A 14,699-nucleotide genomic window follows, 5' to 3' on the forward strand; every position below is an offset into this window, starting at 1 on the left:
TATGAAAATAAATTTTGAAAATGAATTGAATGTATAATAATCCCTATTATTTATGAAATCAATTTTCATGTCACCCGTTTGGTCGATTTATGTAAATGATAGTTATAAATATATCTTTCAATTTTTACCTATCATCTAGCATGTCAATTTTATCCATCAATTTAATAAGGGAAAAAAAGACTTCAAAATCTTTTTGAAACAATTTAAAACTTCATAGGTTAGGGGAAAAAATCAAATCAAGGCTAAGGCATTAGCAACCTCATTTAAAAGTTAGAAGTTCAATCACTAGTTAAATTTATACAATTTAACATATTTAATTGCTAAATGAAAAATAGTGATTTTCAATCTAATTAATCTCTAAATTTTGAATTTCGTTCCCATTGAGTCTTTAAATTTTCAATTATCCAAAATTTATCCTACTTTTAACACTTTCCATAAATCTTAAAGTTAATCCTTCAAATTTAATTTTTATCAAAATTGATTAAATAATAAAAATAATTTTCAAACAATAAAATGTGGCACATGAATATACTTTCAAAATTTATAAAGAAAATGCTTTTACGATTATTATTATTATTATTATTGAAAATAGAATAAACTAACCCCAAGACTAAATAGAATAAAATCCAAAATAACTATACCAAAATGATATTTAACCTAAATATATATCTCATCATCATTTCATCAATAAATTTTAACACCAACACAATGTAAGCAACGAAAACTATTATTACTTTTTTAAAAATAGTCCAAATTAAAGCTTTCAAAAATGTGGGCTCTGAAGATTCTTTAAAAGTTCATCCACGAGAATTTTAGGTTGAAAGTTCAAAAACCAATTTGTGATTTAAACTAAAAATTTAATACTTAGAAGATGAAACTAATGAAATAGAAAATTATACGGTAACAAAGCTACCATTTCCACATAATAGTGAGGAAAAAAAAATTTAAAATAAAAATAAAATAAAACCATCAAACAAGTGAGGGCTTCCATGGAACGTTGTGATCAAAGATCTGTGCTGACAAATTTGAGAGTTTCTTCCTTCAAGATGTTCAAAAATGGAAACATTGTGTTGACATGTGATCCATAATAACACCTGAAAATTTTGCTCAATCGCTTAATGCAGTCCACAGCATTGTGGTCACCCACAGATATCAGAATGGAAGAAAGCTTCAAGAGTTCATTGCCAATGGCAATATGATTTTCGCCATACAACTTCTCAAGAATCTGCAAAAGCAGGAAAGTAAAGCTCAGATTTCATGTGCTCCATACAAAAGCTCAGATTTCATGTGCTCCAAACAAAATCAAGAAGGTGAGTTGAGAATGAGAAGAAAGTTGCCACAGATCTACAATAGAAATGGGAAAAAGAAACGTTCAAACAAAAAATCTGATAAGCAATTCAGATGAAAATGATGTATTTCCAAAGCATGTTCATGTTGATTTAGTTTCCTTTTGTAGCACGTGAATTCCGTTTTGATTCAGTTCATAAGGTAACCCCAGTAGCAGCACGTTGCTGTTATGTAGCACACTGCACGCCTTGTAAATTTACTCAATCTCGTCGTTGTTTATAATAAAATTTTAAGATTCTTAAGGAATTGTACATCTTTAGGATGATTATCAAGAAAAGTGGAGTATTAAAGCAAGTTTGCTTACTACAAGTACACAATTATATAACTCCATAGTGAAAGCATACCCGAATTGATGCTTTACAATGGTCTGCTGCAAGCTCTAGTTTTCCAAGCAAACAGAAGGCCTGCGACAGATTGTCTTCAGCCTACAAAAATTAAATCACATATCATTTGTATCCAACTTAATTGGAACTAGCATCGCCTCGGCTAAGACTGCAACAAGCAATTTCCATACTACAATCATTTGTAGTGTAGGTCTCTAATTCTCTACCATTCAAGCAGATAAAAGGAAATTATACCACGTAGTGTTCGATATGGAAATGAGAACTCACTTCTGCTATACGCCTATTATATTCATGCAATGTAGACTTCAGTGAGATCAGAGCTCTCAAAGCATCTGAGACTGTAGTCTCTGACACCCTATTTAAATTTATCTCGTGCTGCAACCTGTGTAGATTTGTCAGCCAGCTATTCAAACCCAAGGAAAATTCATGTTCATGACAGCTTTTTAGATCTAGAACATGTTTTGTATAGATCATAATCTGAAACAACAGAACTCCAGTGAAGAAAAGAAAGAATTCTCTGTTATGAGCAATTACAGAATGAATTATGACCTAACACTGTGCTTATTATGTTTCTTTGTATTTAGAGCATGAGACTCTTTTCATGTCATCAATGAAAAACCTTGTTTCCTTTTAAATATAAATATATATATATATATAATATATTATGACCAACACTAACGGACTTGAACTGCTCCATCAGGATATTACCTTGTAAAGTGAATCCCAGCCTCATCCACTGTCGAACAAGATGATTTTATATCACGATAAGATCCACATTTCAAACAATGGCTAGGACCAGCATGAAGGAAGCTGTCAGTCTATAGAAATGCGAAGAGTTAATTTATTCCAAGAAGGTTCTTGTGAGAGAGTTGGTTTTTGCTTCATTTCCTTTGGTTGAAGCTTTCTAACTTTCAACTTCTAAATGAAAATTTCCAATTCAGTTTCAAAAGAGTATTAAAAAAATATTAGAATACCTGCATTAAAGGCTCCAGTTTACTTTGGTTGTCGACCGTAAGAAAGTCCTTAGTTTTCGTGTTTTCACAGTTGAAGATGGATCTATCCAAGACTACACCGTGGCAATTTGGATTAATGCAGCAAAAAGCGTTGAGGACAAGGTCAGATATATGCACCAACGAGCAACCACTACACTGGCATCTAAAAGAGTACTCATCCTCTAGCAACTTAAGACGGCCTTTACAATCCAACTGACCAACCTGTCAGGGAAGTAGAAGTACATTTAGGAAGAGCATCTGGCTTTCTATTGTGAATTAATCAGAAAATAAGGGGCAACATATATGTTTTATTTTAGAAGGAAAGGCTAAAAGAACACAGAGAGCAAATCCATGATCAAAAAATGTAAATCCAAGTTTGAAGAGTAGGCAAACCTGTGGACCATATGACAACTCTAGGGGGCACCCCACTGACGTGAACGCAGTTGCCCGAATAAAGAGGGTACGTGAATTGAAATACGCATGGATGTTTGGTTTGCAGGAATGGTTAAACAAGCTTCCAGTTGTATAAATAGCTTGACCTACTCTGACCTATTAGAAACCACAATGAGGAAGTACCAACTACAAAGGATTTACTATTTAAATCAAATGAAAAACTGAAACCATAGAGAAATAGAGGCAGATGAGCTTACTTGTTCCATATTACAAGTAAAAGGAACCACACTAGATAATCTTCCACGCTGATCTGGTGATCCTGGTGCATCAAAGGATTTCATACGAACAATAGATATAGAGTTTGTCCTAATTTGGGATATAAGTATTGTAATCTGCATTGATAGAGCAAATAATCCATCTCACAATCATGTGCCATGTAATCTAAACTGATGGAGCTATTGCCAATTTTAACATACTAACGTAAATGCTTAATAAAAAATATATATATTTGATTCAGATTTTGGTTTTTATTATTGAAAAAGAGAAGGCCAACCATGAAAACGCAAGTGTCTGAAAATGTATAATAATTAAAGCTCATCAAAAGGAAAGGGCACTATTGTACAAGCATACATACGATGCATTTCCTTTGAATGATAGAGTGAAAGTGAATCACAAACCTGCGAGATAGTGTTCCCATTTATTGCAAGTTGACAAGGGAAGAATTGCTGAAGACAACTTGATAATATAATGGAATAGATGATACACTCCAGCTTGCTGTCAGTGTGCATTTCCGAAAAATGGTGTGAAAGATTCTACAGGAAAACATTGGAATAAGTTTTGGAGTAGATGCCCTTTTTAAGGAAAAAATCAAATACTAGAAGGGATATATAGTCATCAGAAGTACCAACATATCCACAAGGTTAGAAGCATCTGCAAAGACACTTCTCTGCACTACAAATTTAGCCACTATTCGCCCAGCCAAAACTATTTCAGATGGCAATATTGCAGGCCAATGCACACCATCACATTCATGTTTATGTTCAGGAACATCTTCAGTCCTCAAGTCGGAAAAACTTTGCGAAGTTATTTCTTGAACATACTTTCTGAGGCCATCAGACAGATTTTTGAAAATATCTTGATTATCTAGAACATTTTGTAGCATTCGCCCCCCTGCTTGTATTTGGCAATGTTGGGAGCAGTACAGAGGAATTGAGCATGATGGACAAGGTACTTTATCTGCTGGTAGTTCATTCAAGCAGTAATGGCAATGAGTTTCTCTACAATGCTTCAATATTACCTGCCAGTCAAAGTCGAAGTAAATGTTATGACGGGAAAATATAACAGAATGAAAATTATTAAAGTTTAGTACTTCTGTAGATTATAAGCAGTTCATATTTTCAATTTATTTAGGAAAATAGGAGAATTGATGAATTAAATAACTTCAAAACATGAAAGTGTTTAAGATGATGACTGCAATGTCATCAAGTGGGAATTATCAAACAGTACAAGAGTGGCTGAAGTCATTAGTCCAATGAGACAAGAACCAAGCAATATCAATTAAGGAGATGAGGAACTAACTAGATTGTTGTCAACCAGCTCTGGGTTGTAAAGCCTTAAGATAGGCCCTGAATAGAGAGAGAAAAAGATAGAGAGAACTCTATCGTAGCCACCAATTAATGGAGTAGGAGAAAGTACACAACGGGCCTGGGATTAAACTGAACCAGCATGACTTGTTCGATTCAAAACCAGATCCTATTACCACTACATGTCTTGTTTGCTTTGCCACTTAACAAAACCAAACACTAGATTTGGTTTTTCAATTTTGTGAAAAAGATGTCCAAATTGAATATATGAACACTCCTAGTTTTAGCATTATAATCAATCTATCTTCTATGTTCGGAGAGAGACATCAAAACTTTTAAGAGAAGATATAAAAGATAAACTTAAAATGACTTTTTTTACGCAACATTTTACTTAGTTGAAACCCCTTTCTTTAGTGGAGTTTTTATGGGCTTGGTTTTTTTTATGCCCTTGTATTCTTTCATTTATTCTCAATGAGAGTAGTTGTTTCTAATTTTTTTTAAAAGAAAATTAAAAAATTAAAACACTAATTGTCTTCAATCTTTAACAAGATCGAGATTAGTTAACATCCAACACAACTTCATAAGCAGAAGGGTTAACTTTTAACATTTAGAAACCGGATACAGGATAACTTCCTCATGAAAACTTAGTCCCTAGACATTTAGGGCCCAATGGACTGGGGAAGGGGGGGCTCCTAGAAGTCGAAGTCCCGTAAGTTCCAGACCTAGCGGCAGTATAGGTGTAAATGAGAGAATGTTAACAAAACAGGATGGGCAATAAAATGAGTACCCATGATTTAGAAGAGAAAAATGTACTCACCAAGGCATAAGGTTCTTCAACATGAACCAAGGATGATGGAGGTAACTCAGTGGGTGAAACCATTCCTCTCCCCTTATCTGATGTGGTGACATGTAATTTTACTTGGATTGGCTCATCTGTAATACATATCATGCTAGTTTTTAACAAGTAACTGTATTCTACACACACAGGAAGCACAAGCAGAAACCGAAATGTTGTTGAGCTATCCTTATAAGCAGATCATCTAAACTAGCTTGGAGGTTGTTTGTAAAGAGTATTTTAAAGACTATTTTGGCATCTTCCCGGAAACTTCAAGGCAACCCTTTAGGCTGTTCAGCAAGGATCAGTCTCGGGATTCCTCCTGTGAACTTTACTAATAGTGCTGATACCACCAAGAAAAACCTACTAGAGAAAGCCACTAACATCTGTAATACATATCATGTAGGGTATTTGAACTACTACATAGCTTTTATCATCTCTTTGAGAAAGAAAACTCACTGACTATCAAAATATTAAGAACAGACTTGAAGAGTCGAAACTTGAACCTTCTCCCACCAAACCCTTCTATCAATCAAAGACGAAAAAGAGGAGAAGCTCCCAGCCCAGAGAATAACACATGCAATTCTTCCACCTCCATATCCTAGAAAGTATTATTCAGTTTGATGGTAAAACACCATGGCAACCAGAGGTGATTACGTCCCTAAGAAGTTTCTATTGTATCCTGCCCATAGTACTTGAGGACAGGAATTCTTAGTGTTTTGGAGCCTGCTCTAACACCATGTAGAAAATGACCATTGTCGACTCTTGTGATTTCTATAGTTCGTATATTCACAAGATCAGAAACATTAACAGCTCCAGAAATACACAAAACCAAGCAATTGTACAAGTAAAGAAATGTTGATGGGACAATAAAATAGGAATGAAGCAGAAAACAGAAAGTATCTTATCCTATAAATAAAACGAAAAGAAAATACCAGGAAAGGAAGTATTGCAGAAAATATTACAGCATATAAATCTAAATCCGTGGGGTCACTGTCATTTTTCCAAAACTTAAAACGTAAGAAAAAGAAACTTCATTCTTCATGTCCATTGTCCACCTTTAAATCTCTAATCACATCATAGCACTTAAAAACTGAAGCTCAATCATTCAACGCAAAGAAAAATTCTGGAGTTCTTATTCGATAAAATTAGCATAAGGATTTAAACATAAGATATAACTATCATTTACCTAGCATACCAAAATCATCTAATTTGCTCTTGCTATGTTCATTTACTGGATTCGACCTATTATGATGATGTTGGATGACCTTCAGTTCATCATCTATCTGCTTCTTTCCATTGAATGATACCTCCACGTGCTTAGAAATTTGAAAGTCACAGATAGCATCATCAAAATTTTCCATACTAACATTTGCTTTACCTCTTCTATACCATGCCTACCAAAGAAGGAAAAAAACATTACATGGCAATAATAAGACAAAAGGGAAAGGTCGAACAACTGGATTACAAAGAATTCTTCATTATTATTAATATTATCCACGTAAAGAATATCAAATGAAATTAGTTTCACCTTTGCATAGGTTGATGAAATCTGAAGTGCTCTATTGCAATCTCGTAAACACTCCAATTGCATATCCATTTTCTGAAGGGAGCATAAAGCAGATGAATTAGTGGCAAGGGAGGAACCTACATCATTCAGTTCATACATGTATTTGCAATAATTAAATACTTGCTCTCTTTTATAATAACTTCAATCCTAGGACTCCGATACCCCAATACCCACAAAGTGCACAAATATGGTCTTCTCTTCTAGGGATGCCCATGCATTTTTAAAGGCATGTGATAGATGTCAAAAGTGTTAATGACATTTCTCAATGTCGTTAGATGCCTTTAGAACACATAAAAGAGAAGATAACTTCATACGTAAAGAGAAAGTTTCTCCTCCAGAGGTTTTGAAAAGGAGGCTTGAGCTAACAGTAAAGAAGAAAACTCCATACAAGGACCAGAAAATTGAAAACTCCATACAAAGACTAGAAAATTAAGGAAGGTAAAGTAACTAGATATTCATATCCGCCATAATAATAGATGAGTTGCAAGCCTATAGATGAGAGAATATAACGACTTTAGAAAGTACCACAAAACTAAATGGAAATCTAAGAACCAACATTTTTTCTTGGAGAATGATATTTAACCAAACCACGAAACAAAAAATTCAATAACAACGAAAAAAATGAACTTAACAATTGCATCTTAGAAGGCAATTCGAATTACAACCACAGTTAAAACCAATATCCTTTTACAGTTTACTAAAAGAGTATAGATTATCTAGCGAAGTATGCATTTCATTAATTTAAAATTCCAATTAATTACAAGCATTAGAGTCTCCATGTGGGAACATGCACACACATGTGGAGAAGTGTGAACGAGAGAGTGTGTAGACAAACTAGAGGAAACAACAACAACGAAATTACCAATTCATTATACGTTAAAAAACAATTTAGCATTGTGATAGTTTTACCTTAAGTGTGAATCTAGGGTGAGCGTGGAGGAGAATGGTATGTGAAACCAACTAAGATAGGAAACAACTACCAAACCACCCATTCATTATTCATGAAAAAGAAAAATGTAGCACTAGTGTGGTTCTACATTAAACATGAATCTGCCAAAGGACTGAACTCACATGCAAAACTGATGCTCGATTCACATACAAGGTTGCAACTAAATTCTTGTCCATGTCAACAGCATTCATTGGAGCCACTTGCAGAGCCTGTGGACATCATAAGAAAAGGCAGGAAACATGGGATCCCAGTCAAAAAAAGGTCGAAAACTAGTGATGTATACGGTTGTAATGTAAAAAAAAAAAAATCCTGGAATAAAGAACCAGTTTTCAATCCTTCATTGTAAGTTAAAGTTGTCAGTCAATCCTGAAATCTATCCACATTTTATCATCAACATTGGTTGGGGATCTTTATCACCAAAATAACACTGACCCATTACGTTTTGGCACAAGAAAAACCAGTTATGCTCCTTTTGCACAAACTAGAAAATGCTTGCCATCGCAGCATGGCTGCAATTCAAGATAAGTATAAAGTTGAATGAACCCTGGATACCTGGGAATAATAAACCAACGCATTAGCATAATCCCCCTTCAAGAAGCATTGATTCCCCTGGCGTTTCAACTCCAGAGCAGCGTCCATCTTCTTACCACAGAGAGCATTTTCAGGATCCACTGCCACGTCCCGGATGACCTAAGACGTTAAATACAAAACCCAACATCTAAATTTGGCCATAGTCCTTGCAAGTTACATTTTTAAGTGTAACCCAGATGCTAATTTACCTACTTTTCCAGAGAGAAATGGAAGAGAAATACAAGGCCATTTTCAACCAAGCTTACTTGGAAGAAGAGCTGCGATTGCTGAAAAAGGCGTAATAAGAAAGAACACGATGAGGAAAGATCATCGGCGGTGTTCGAACCCACCATCTGCTTCAAGTTCTCCGGCACCAGTGACTTCAGCTTCTCCATGATGTTGAGAAAATTAATGCAATAGCTTTGTTCGAAAAACCATCACCGAGTCGAGCTAAGTGTCTCGGCTTTTACCCCCGATTGATCATCTTTGATTTTTTCCGGGACTTATACGAAAGTAATTTTCAGTTTTTTTTTTCCTTTTCTTTAGAAAATATCAGTTTTTACTCGAACTTTACTAAGGTATCAATTTTTAAATCTCTTGCGTTTCTCCCTTATTGTCCACACCGTGAGATCTACCCTCGGCCTCGAGGCACCTTTGGGTGTCCCCCTAACGGATGGTGTTTGGGTAGGTCAATATCAAGGTGGATGGAGAGAGTGTTCATAGTAAGTGGAAGCGAGAAGTGCGACAGCATATCCCTCGGTCTCCCTCGTTGGGTTGAATAAAGTTACTACGCATCGCCTCAAAGCACCCTAGGAGTGTCCCCCTTAAAGAATGGTAGTTTTGCGTGCTTCTTTATTTGATCTCCAGTAAGAGGATAAGGTAACTTAGTCTTTTATCCTAATCTGCTTCTTCCCTACGGTGGGCTCATTAAGGCGGGACTCTGGCACCGAAAGTGAGGGATCACACTTACATAGAATTGTTAAAGGTTAACAATTTTGGACCCAAAAATGGTGGTTGTTAGGTTCAGTTCCAATATTTGGTTCTACCTAATGGTTGATAATATCTCATCCCAGCGAAGAGACATCTAATCACCCCATTGGTGACGTTTGTCCTGCCTCACTGGGGCATCATTGCAAAATAGAAGTATTTAACTTAGGGTACTTGAAACTGTTTTGCAAAACTGATTGGTTAAAAGTGGTTTACCAAAATCTAATAAAGTTTTGTTCGTATTTTCAGCAACAACTTTTTTTTCAAAAGGGAAACAACCACGTTGGCTTTGTTAAGCGCTGAAAAATTAACTGGCGACAATTTTGCAACATGGAAACACATGATCATGACAATCCTAATCATCGAGGATCTCATATTTGCTCTCACGGAGGCCTGTCCTTCTATTCCAGCTCCAAATGCCGCTCAAAATGTTCGGGAGGCATACGAGCGATGGACAAGGGGGAATGAGAAGGCCCGAGTATGAAACCTGCATTCTTATTTTCCTGTTTAAACTAATAACTAAGAGAATTTGACTAGGTATGAAACCCTGCGCTAAAAAGGAAGAACTCTCGGTGTTGAATAAATATTCTTCGAAAGATGGAATTTAATTAAGTGCAAAGTTAACACGGAACCAGGCGATTTTTGCTAAACGCATAAAAAAACAATTAAGTAAAATCTACATGAATTTGAGAGCTTGACTTTTGGATAAAGCTTGGAAAATTGGCTAAGTATTAGACAATACATTGACCATTTGAATTTGAGAGGATATTTGAGTATTGAAAGAGGTTGAAGTATGGCTGAGAGGAAAGGCTATGCGGGGATAAGCATGCTGTAGCCTATGTTTGAAAGGTTAGTAGGGCATGTGGTAGCCTCAGATTGTGTGGACATAAGTGCAAGGCGTTGGAGATGCGTGCGCAAGTTGATCGTGTATGCGACGATGCCACACGATGGATGCGGCGATGCTACGCGATGGATGCGGTAAAACTATGTGATGGTGTTATGCGGCAACACTATGCGATGGTGTTATGTAGCAACACTATGCAATGGTGCTATGTGGTAACATTATGCGATGGTGCTATGCGGCAACAGTACTAGACGATGAGCTATGCAGCGATTAGACAAGCCATGGTGAACGCATGGTGAATTATCTTTGCGTTGCTAAGGTTTGCGGTAATAAGGTTTAGAGGATGGTTGCATTGGTCTTGAGCAAGAGACTAAGGACATCGACAAACAACGAAGACATACATGCGATGGTCATGGGGGATGCGTTAGCAAGAGGCTAGGCGATGGTAAGTTATACCATAAGGTGTTGAGCTGCGACTCAGCTTGACTCAAGGATTGACATGTGTTGAAGATGTACTTTATTCGTTGGACATCCGAGGCTTGTGGACACATAGGAAAAGGCTTGAGTAATAGTATGCGGTGGAAGAAGGTTGGTCATAATCCTAGTCGAGCGCATAAGGCAAAGGTAGGCTATGCAGTGGAGGGCATACGGCCAAGGGGGAAACCTTGCAGGCATCTAACGTATGCGACCAAGTTGTGTCAATGGGATGCACAAGGTAAGGTTGGATGAACACATATAAAGTTAGATGGGTGCATATGAGATTTAATAAACGCAATCAAGGTTGTCATCCGGACATGTGGCCTATCGGGAAGAAATCTTAGGCCGTAAGAAAACAAGGTGGATGCACGAGAAGACATGCAAATTTAAGCATTAAGTGTTGGCTAAGGAAGAGGAAGACACCTTAGGTTGCGTTGATATGAAGGTTGTGTTGTGGGGAAAAGACACATCAAACACGAGGTGGAAGAGGTTGGGCATTGGCAGAAGGTGAGGAATACACCTAGATGTGATCAATAGAGAAGGTATCAGGAAAATGAGAAGGGTGAGATGCCTATAAAAGGGGCAGAACGCTTCACTTTAACCCACAAACCATTTAAATCCATAAAAACTACAAAGAAAGGAGAGAGTTAGAGATATTCGTACATTGAACAAGGGGAGAAGAGCGTTGATCGGGCGGAAGTACGAGCAGAGGTGCCGAACGAAACTGGGTGTACGGACAGAAGCCTAGACTAAATTCAAATGAGAAGTTATTCCGGACCACTCGTGCAAATCAGATGATTTTTTAACCAAAAGTTTCTAAATTAAATGTAAATTCAGTGTGAGAGCTGCTTTAACGAAATTCTAACTCTAAGGCTGTCAAATTCAAGGAAAAATGAAATGTGCTCACCAGTGGGGAAGCAGTCAGGCTAAGGGGAGTAAATTTGAGACTCTGAACTTTCACCAAGGAGTTTCAAGGCGAAACTTTAAGGTAATTTGGTAAGAAGAAAATGTCTTGAGATAAGGCCCGAAAGGATGAGTAATCTAAGCTTAAAGTTAAATTTGAAATAGGGTCCAGTGAAAGAATAAGGGAAACCGGGTGAACTGGGAAGAAAGATCTCAGCGGGTCACTGTGAGTGGTTTCTTCTTTTACTCTTTTAAGCATATTTAGAATTAATCTGCTGTAGTTTATATTATAAGATGAATATGACGTTGAGATGGTCAGGGGGTCTGTGGACCTAGAACTTGAGCCAAAAATAAATCCTTACAGGATGGTCAGGGGACCAAAAAGTCTAGTTCTTGAGCCTATGGGAAGGAAAAACCTTGAATGGGATGGTCAGAGGGCCGACGGACCTAGCTTCTGAGCCCATGAAAGGGAGAACTATGTGCACATAGGTTGATATTTAGATGTGAAATGTTAACTATCTACCGTGTGTATAGGTAGGTTTGTGGAAAGCTTCATGGCATGATGGAGGTTTGCATGGGAGTTACGTGATATAATACTTATGATTCCACTCGTTGAGCTTTGTAAAGCTTATGGTTTGTTTCTGTGTTTCTCTCGCAGGTAGCAGAAGAGTCCAAGTTGCGGAGTTAGTCAAGGTCTGCCACAAGTTTAGAAATAGTACTAAAATGAGATTAGTAGTCGGGGTAGTGTCACTCATGTAAATGCAACTTGAAGTTATAAACTAGCTTCCTAAATAAATCATGTAAGATTTTTTTCCTGCTGCTGTAATAAATAAGGTTCTAAAAGGGAAACTAGTAAATTAATGTCAATGAAAGTAGCATTAGTTAATCTCATGCCTCTCCTCAGGTTCAGCAGTGCGAGCTCAAGGCGGGGTCTGACACCGAGCTTACATCTTGGCAAGTCTTTCTGAAGTCTTGGCCAAGAAACATGAGTCTATGGTCTCAACGCGTCAGATCATGGAGTCTCTGCGGTGGATGTTTGGACAACCGTCTGAACAGCTTATGCATGAGGCTCTTAAATATATATTTAACTCCAAAATGGAAGAAGGGACCCCTGTTCGTGAACATATGCTTAACATGATGGTCTACTTCAATGTGGCAGAGTTGAATAGGTCTACCATCAATGAGGGTAGCCAGGTTAGCATAATCCTGCATTCATTGTCGAAGAGCTTTCTGCACTTTGTTAGCAATGTGATTCTTAACAAAGTGAAATATAACCTTACAACTCTCCTCAACAAGTTGCAGACCTACCAATATTTACTGAAAAGTAAAGAGAGGAAGAATGGTGAGGCAAATGTTGCTTCATCCTCTAGGACGTTCTATAGAGGTTCGACCTCAGGAACGAAGTCTGTACCTTCTACTTCTAACTCTGCAAAGGGGAAGAAGAAGATAGATGGTAAGGGAAAAGGGAAGGCGCCTACTAACCCACCACCTGTCATCCCAAAGAGGCGTCCACCGGTTAAAAAGGGAAAGTGTTTCTACTGCAATCAAGATGGACACTGGAAGAGGAACTGTCCTCGCTATCTGAAAGAGAAGAAAGCTGCCAAGGCCGATAAAGGTAAATATGATTTACTAGTTCTTGAAACTTGTTTGGTGGAGAATGATGATTCAGACTAGATAATTGATACGGGCGCCACTAACCACATTTGTTCTTCTTTTCAGGGGATTACATCTTGGCGACAACTGGAAGCTAGTGAGACGACGATGCAAGTAGGCACCAGCCACGTCGTCTCAGCTGTGGCAGTGGGTGGGCTCCAGTTAGCTTTACAAAATAGGTTTCTTGTTTTGAATGATGTATATATTGTTCCCAAACTAAAGAGGAACCTTATTTCTATAAAGTTTTTATTGCATTGTAAATATATTATCTCTTTTAATATAGATAAAGCATTTATTCATAAAGATGGTTTTTTTATTTGTACTGCAAATCTGGAATCTAATTTATATACGCTAAGGTTGTTAGCCATTAATTCCCTCCATAATACTGAATTGTTTAGAACTGTCGTAACTCAAACAAAACGTCGACGTATTTCTCCAAAGCAAATGCCCAACTTTGACATCTACGTTTAGGCACATCAATCTCAATAGGATTGAGAGATTGGTGAAGAATGGACTTCTAAGTGAGTTAGAAGAAATTTTTTTACCAGTGTGCGAGTCTTACTTTGAGGGTAAGATGACTAAACGACCTTTTACTTGAAAAGGTTATAGAGCCAATGAGCCTCTTGAGTTAGTACATTTTGACATTTGTGGTCCTATGAATGTACGAGCCCAAGATGGCTATGAGTATTTTATCAGTTTTAATGATGATTACTTCAGTTATAGGTATCTTTATCTTATGCAACGAAAGTTTGAATCCTTTGAAAAGTTCAAAGAGTTCAAGGTTGAAGTTGAATACGCATTAGTTAGACGGATTAAAACACTTCGATCGGATCGAGATGGAGAGTTTTTGGACTCGGCATTCCAAGACTATTTGATAGAACATGGAATCGTTTTCCAACTCTCAGCGCCCGGTACACCTCAGTAGAATGGTGTGTAGCGGAGAGGAGAAATAGGACCTTGTTGGACATAGTTCGCTCGATGATGAGTTATGCTTCCTTACCGGACTCGTTTTAGGGTTTCGCAATGGAGACTGTGGTTTATATACTCAATTGTGTTTTCCTCCAAGAGTGTTAGGAGAACACCTCTGAAGTTGTGGAACGGGAAAGCTAGTTTACGTCACTTCCGCATTTGGGTTGCCTTGCACATATGCTTGAGACTAATCCCAAGAAGTTGAACCACGGTCGAGGTTACGACTTTTTGTAGGCTACCCAAAGGTACACGAGGGGATTATTTTTATGATCCGACGGAATAA

At 37.3% G+C, this 14,699-nt stretch overlaps 1 protein-coding gene across 6 annotated transcripts; it reads right to left on the reverse strand.

Annotated features, from left to right (window-relative positions):
* Positions 1 to 874: 874 nt before the first annotated feature.
* Positions 875 to 9,080, reverse strand: LOC120083413 (SET and MYND domain-containing protein 4). 6 transcript variants are annotated; one of them, XM_039039167.1, is made up of 15 exons: positions 8,850 to 9,080; positions 8,566 to 8,703; positions 8,136 to 8,222; positions 7,026 to 7,097; positions 6,693 to 6,891; positions 5,477 to 5,592; positions 3,981 to 4,373; positions 3,754 to 3,888; positions 3,334 to 3,468; positions 3,077 to 3,232; positions 2,666 to 2,905; positions 2,400 to 2,509; positions 1,959 to 2,073; positions 1,692 to 1,772; positions 875 to 1,225 (listed from the first exon to the last, which is right to left on the reverse strand). In XM_039039167.1, exons 1-15 carry the CDS (start codon positions 8,976 to 8,978, stop codon positions 1,004 to 1,006), a joined length of 2,328 nt encoding a protein of 775 aa, XP_038895095.1. In that variant the 5' UTR covers positions 8,979 to 9,080; the 3' UTR covers positions 875 to 1,003. The 6 variants fall into 6 exon arrangements, with proteins under 6 accessions (XP_038895095.1, XP_038895096.1, XP_038895094.1 ...); XM_039039168.1 differs by having other exon boundaries at positions 3,077 to 3,227; positions 3,334 to 3,395; positions 6,684 to 6,891; XM_039039166.1 differs by having other exon boundaries at positions 6,684 to 6,891.
* Positions 9,081 to 14,699: the final 5,619 nt, after the last annotated feature.

Source organism: Benincasa hispida, chromosome 8 (genome assembly GCF_009727055.1).
Source record: "Benincasa hispida cultivar B227 chromosome 8, ASM972705v1, whole genome shotgun sequence".
NCBI classification, from domain to species: Eukaryota; Viridiplantae; Streptophyta; class Magnoliopsida; order Cucurbitales; family Cucurbitaceae; genus Benincasa; species Benincasa hispida.

Bases quoted from the DNA above. Each gene is read 5' to 3' on its own strand.
- LOC120083413 (XM_039039166.1), bottom strand. From the start codon at position 8,978: ATGGAGAAGCTGAAGTCACTGGTGCCGGAGAACTTGAAGCAGATGGTG. The intron at 8,223-8,565 runs GTATCCAGGGTT...TGATGTCCACAG, and splicing joins CGTTGGTTTATTATTCCCAG to GCTCTGCAAGTGGCTCCAAT. The intron at 3,233-3,333 runs GTAAGCTCATCT...GGTTTCTAATAG, and splicing joins TTACTTGTAATATGGAACAA to GTCAGAGTAGGTCAAGCTAT.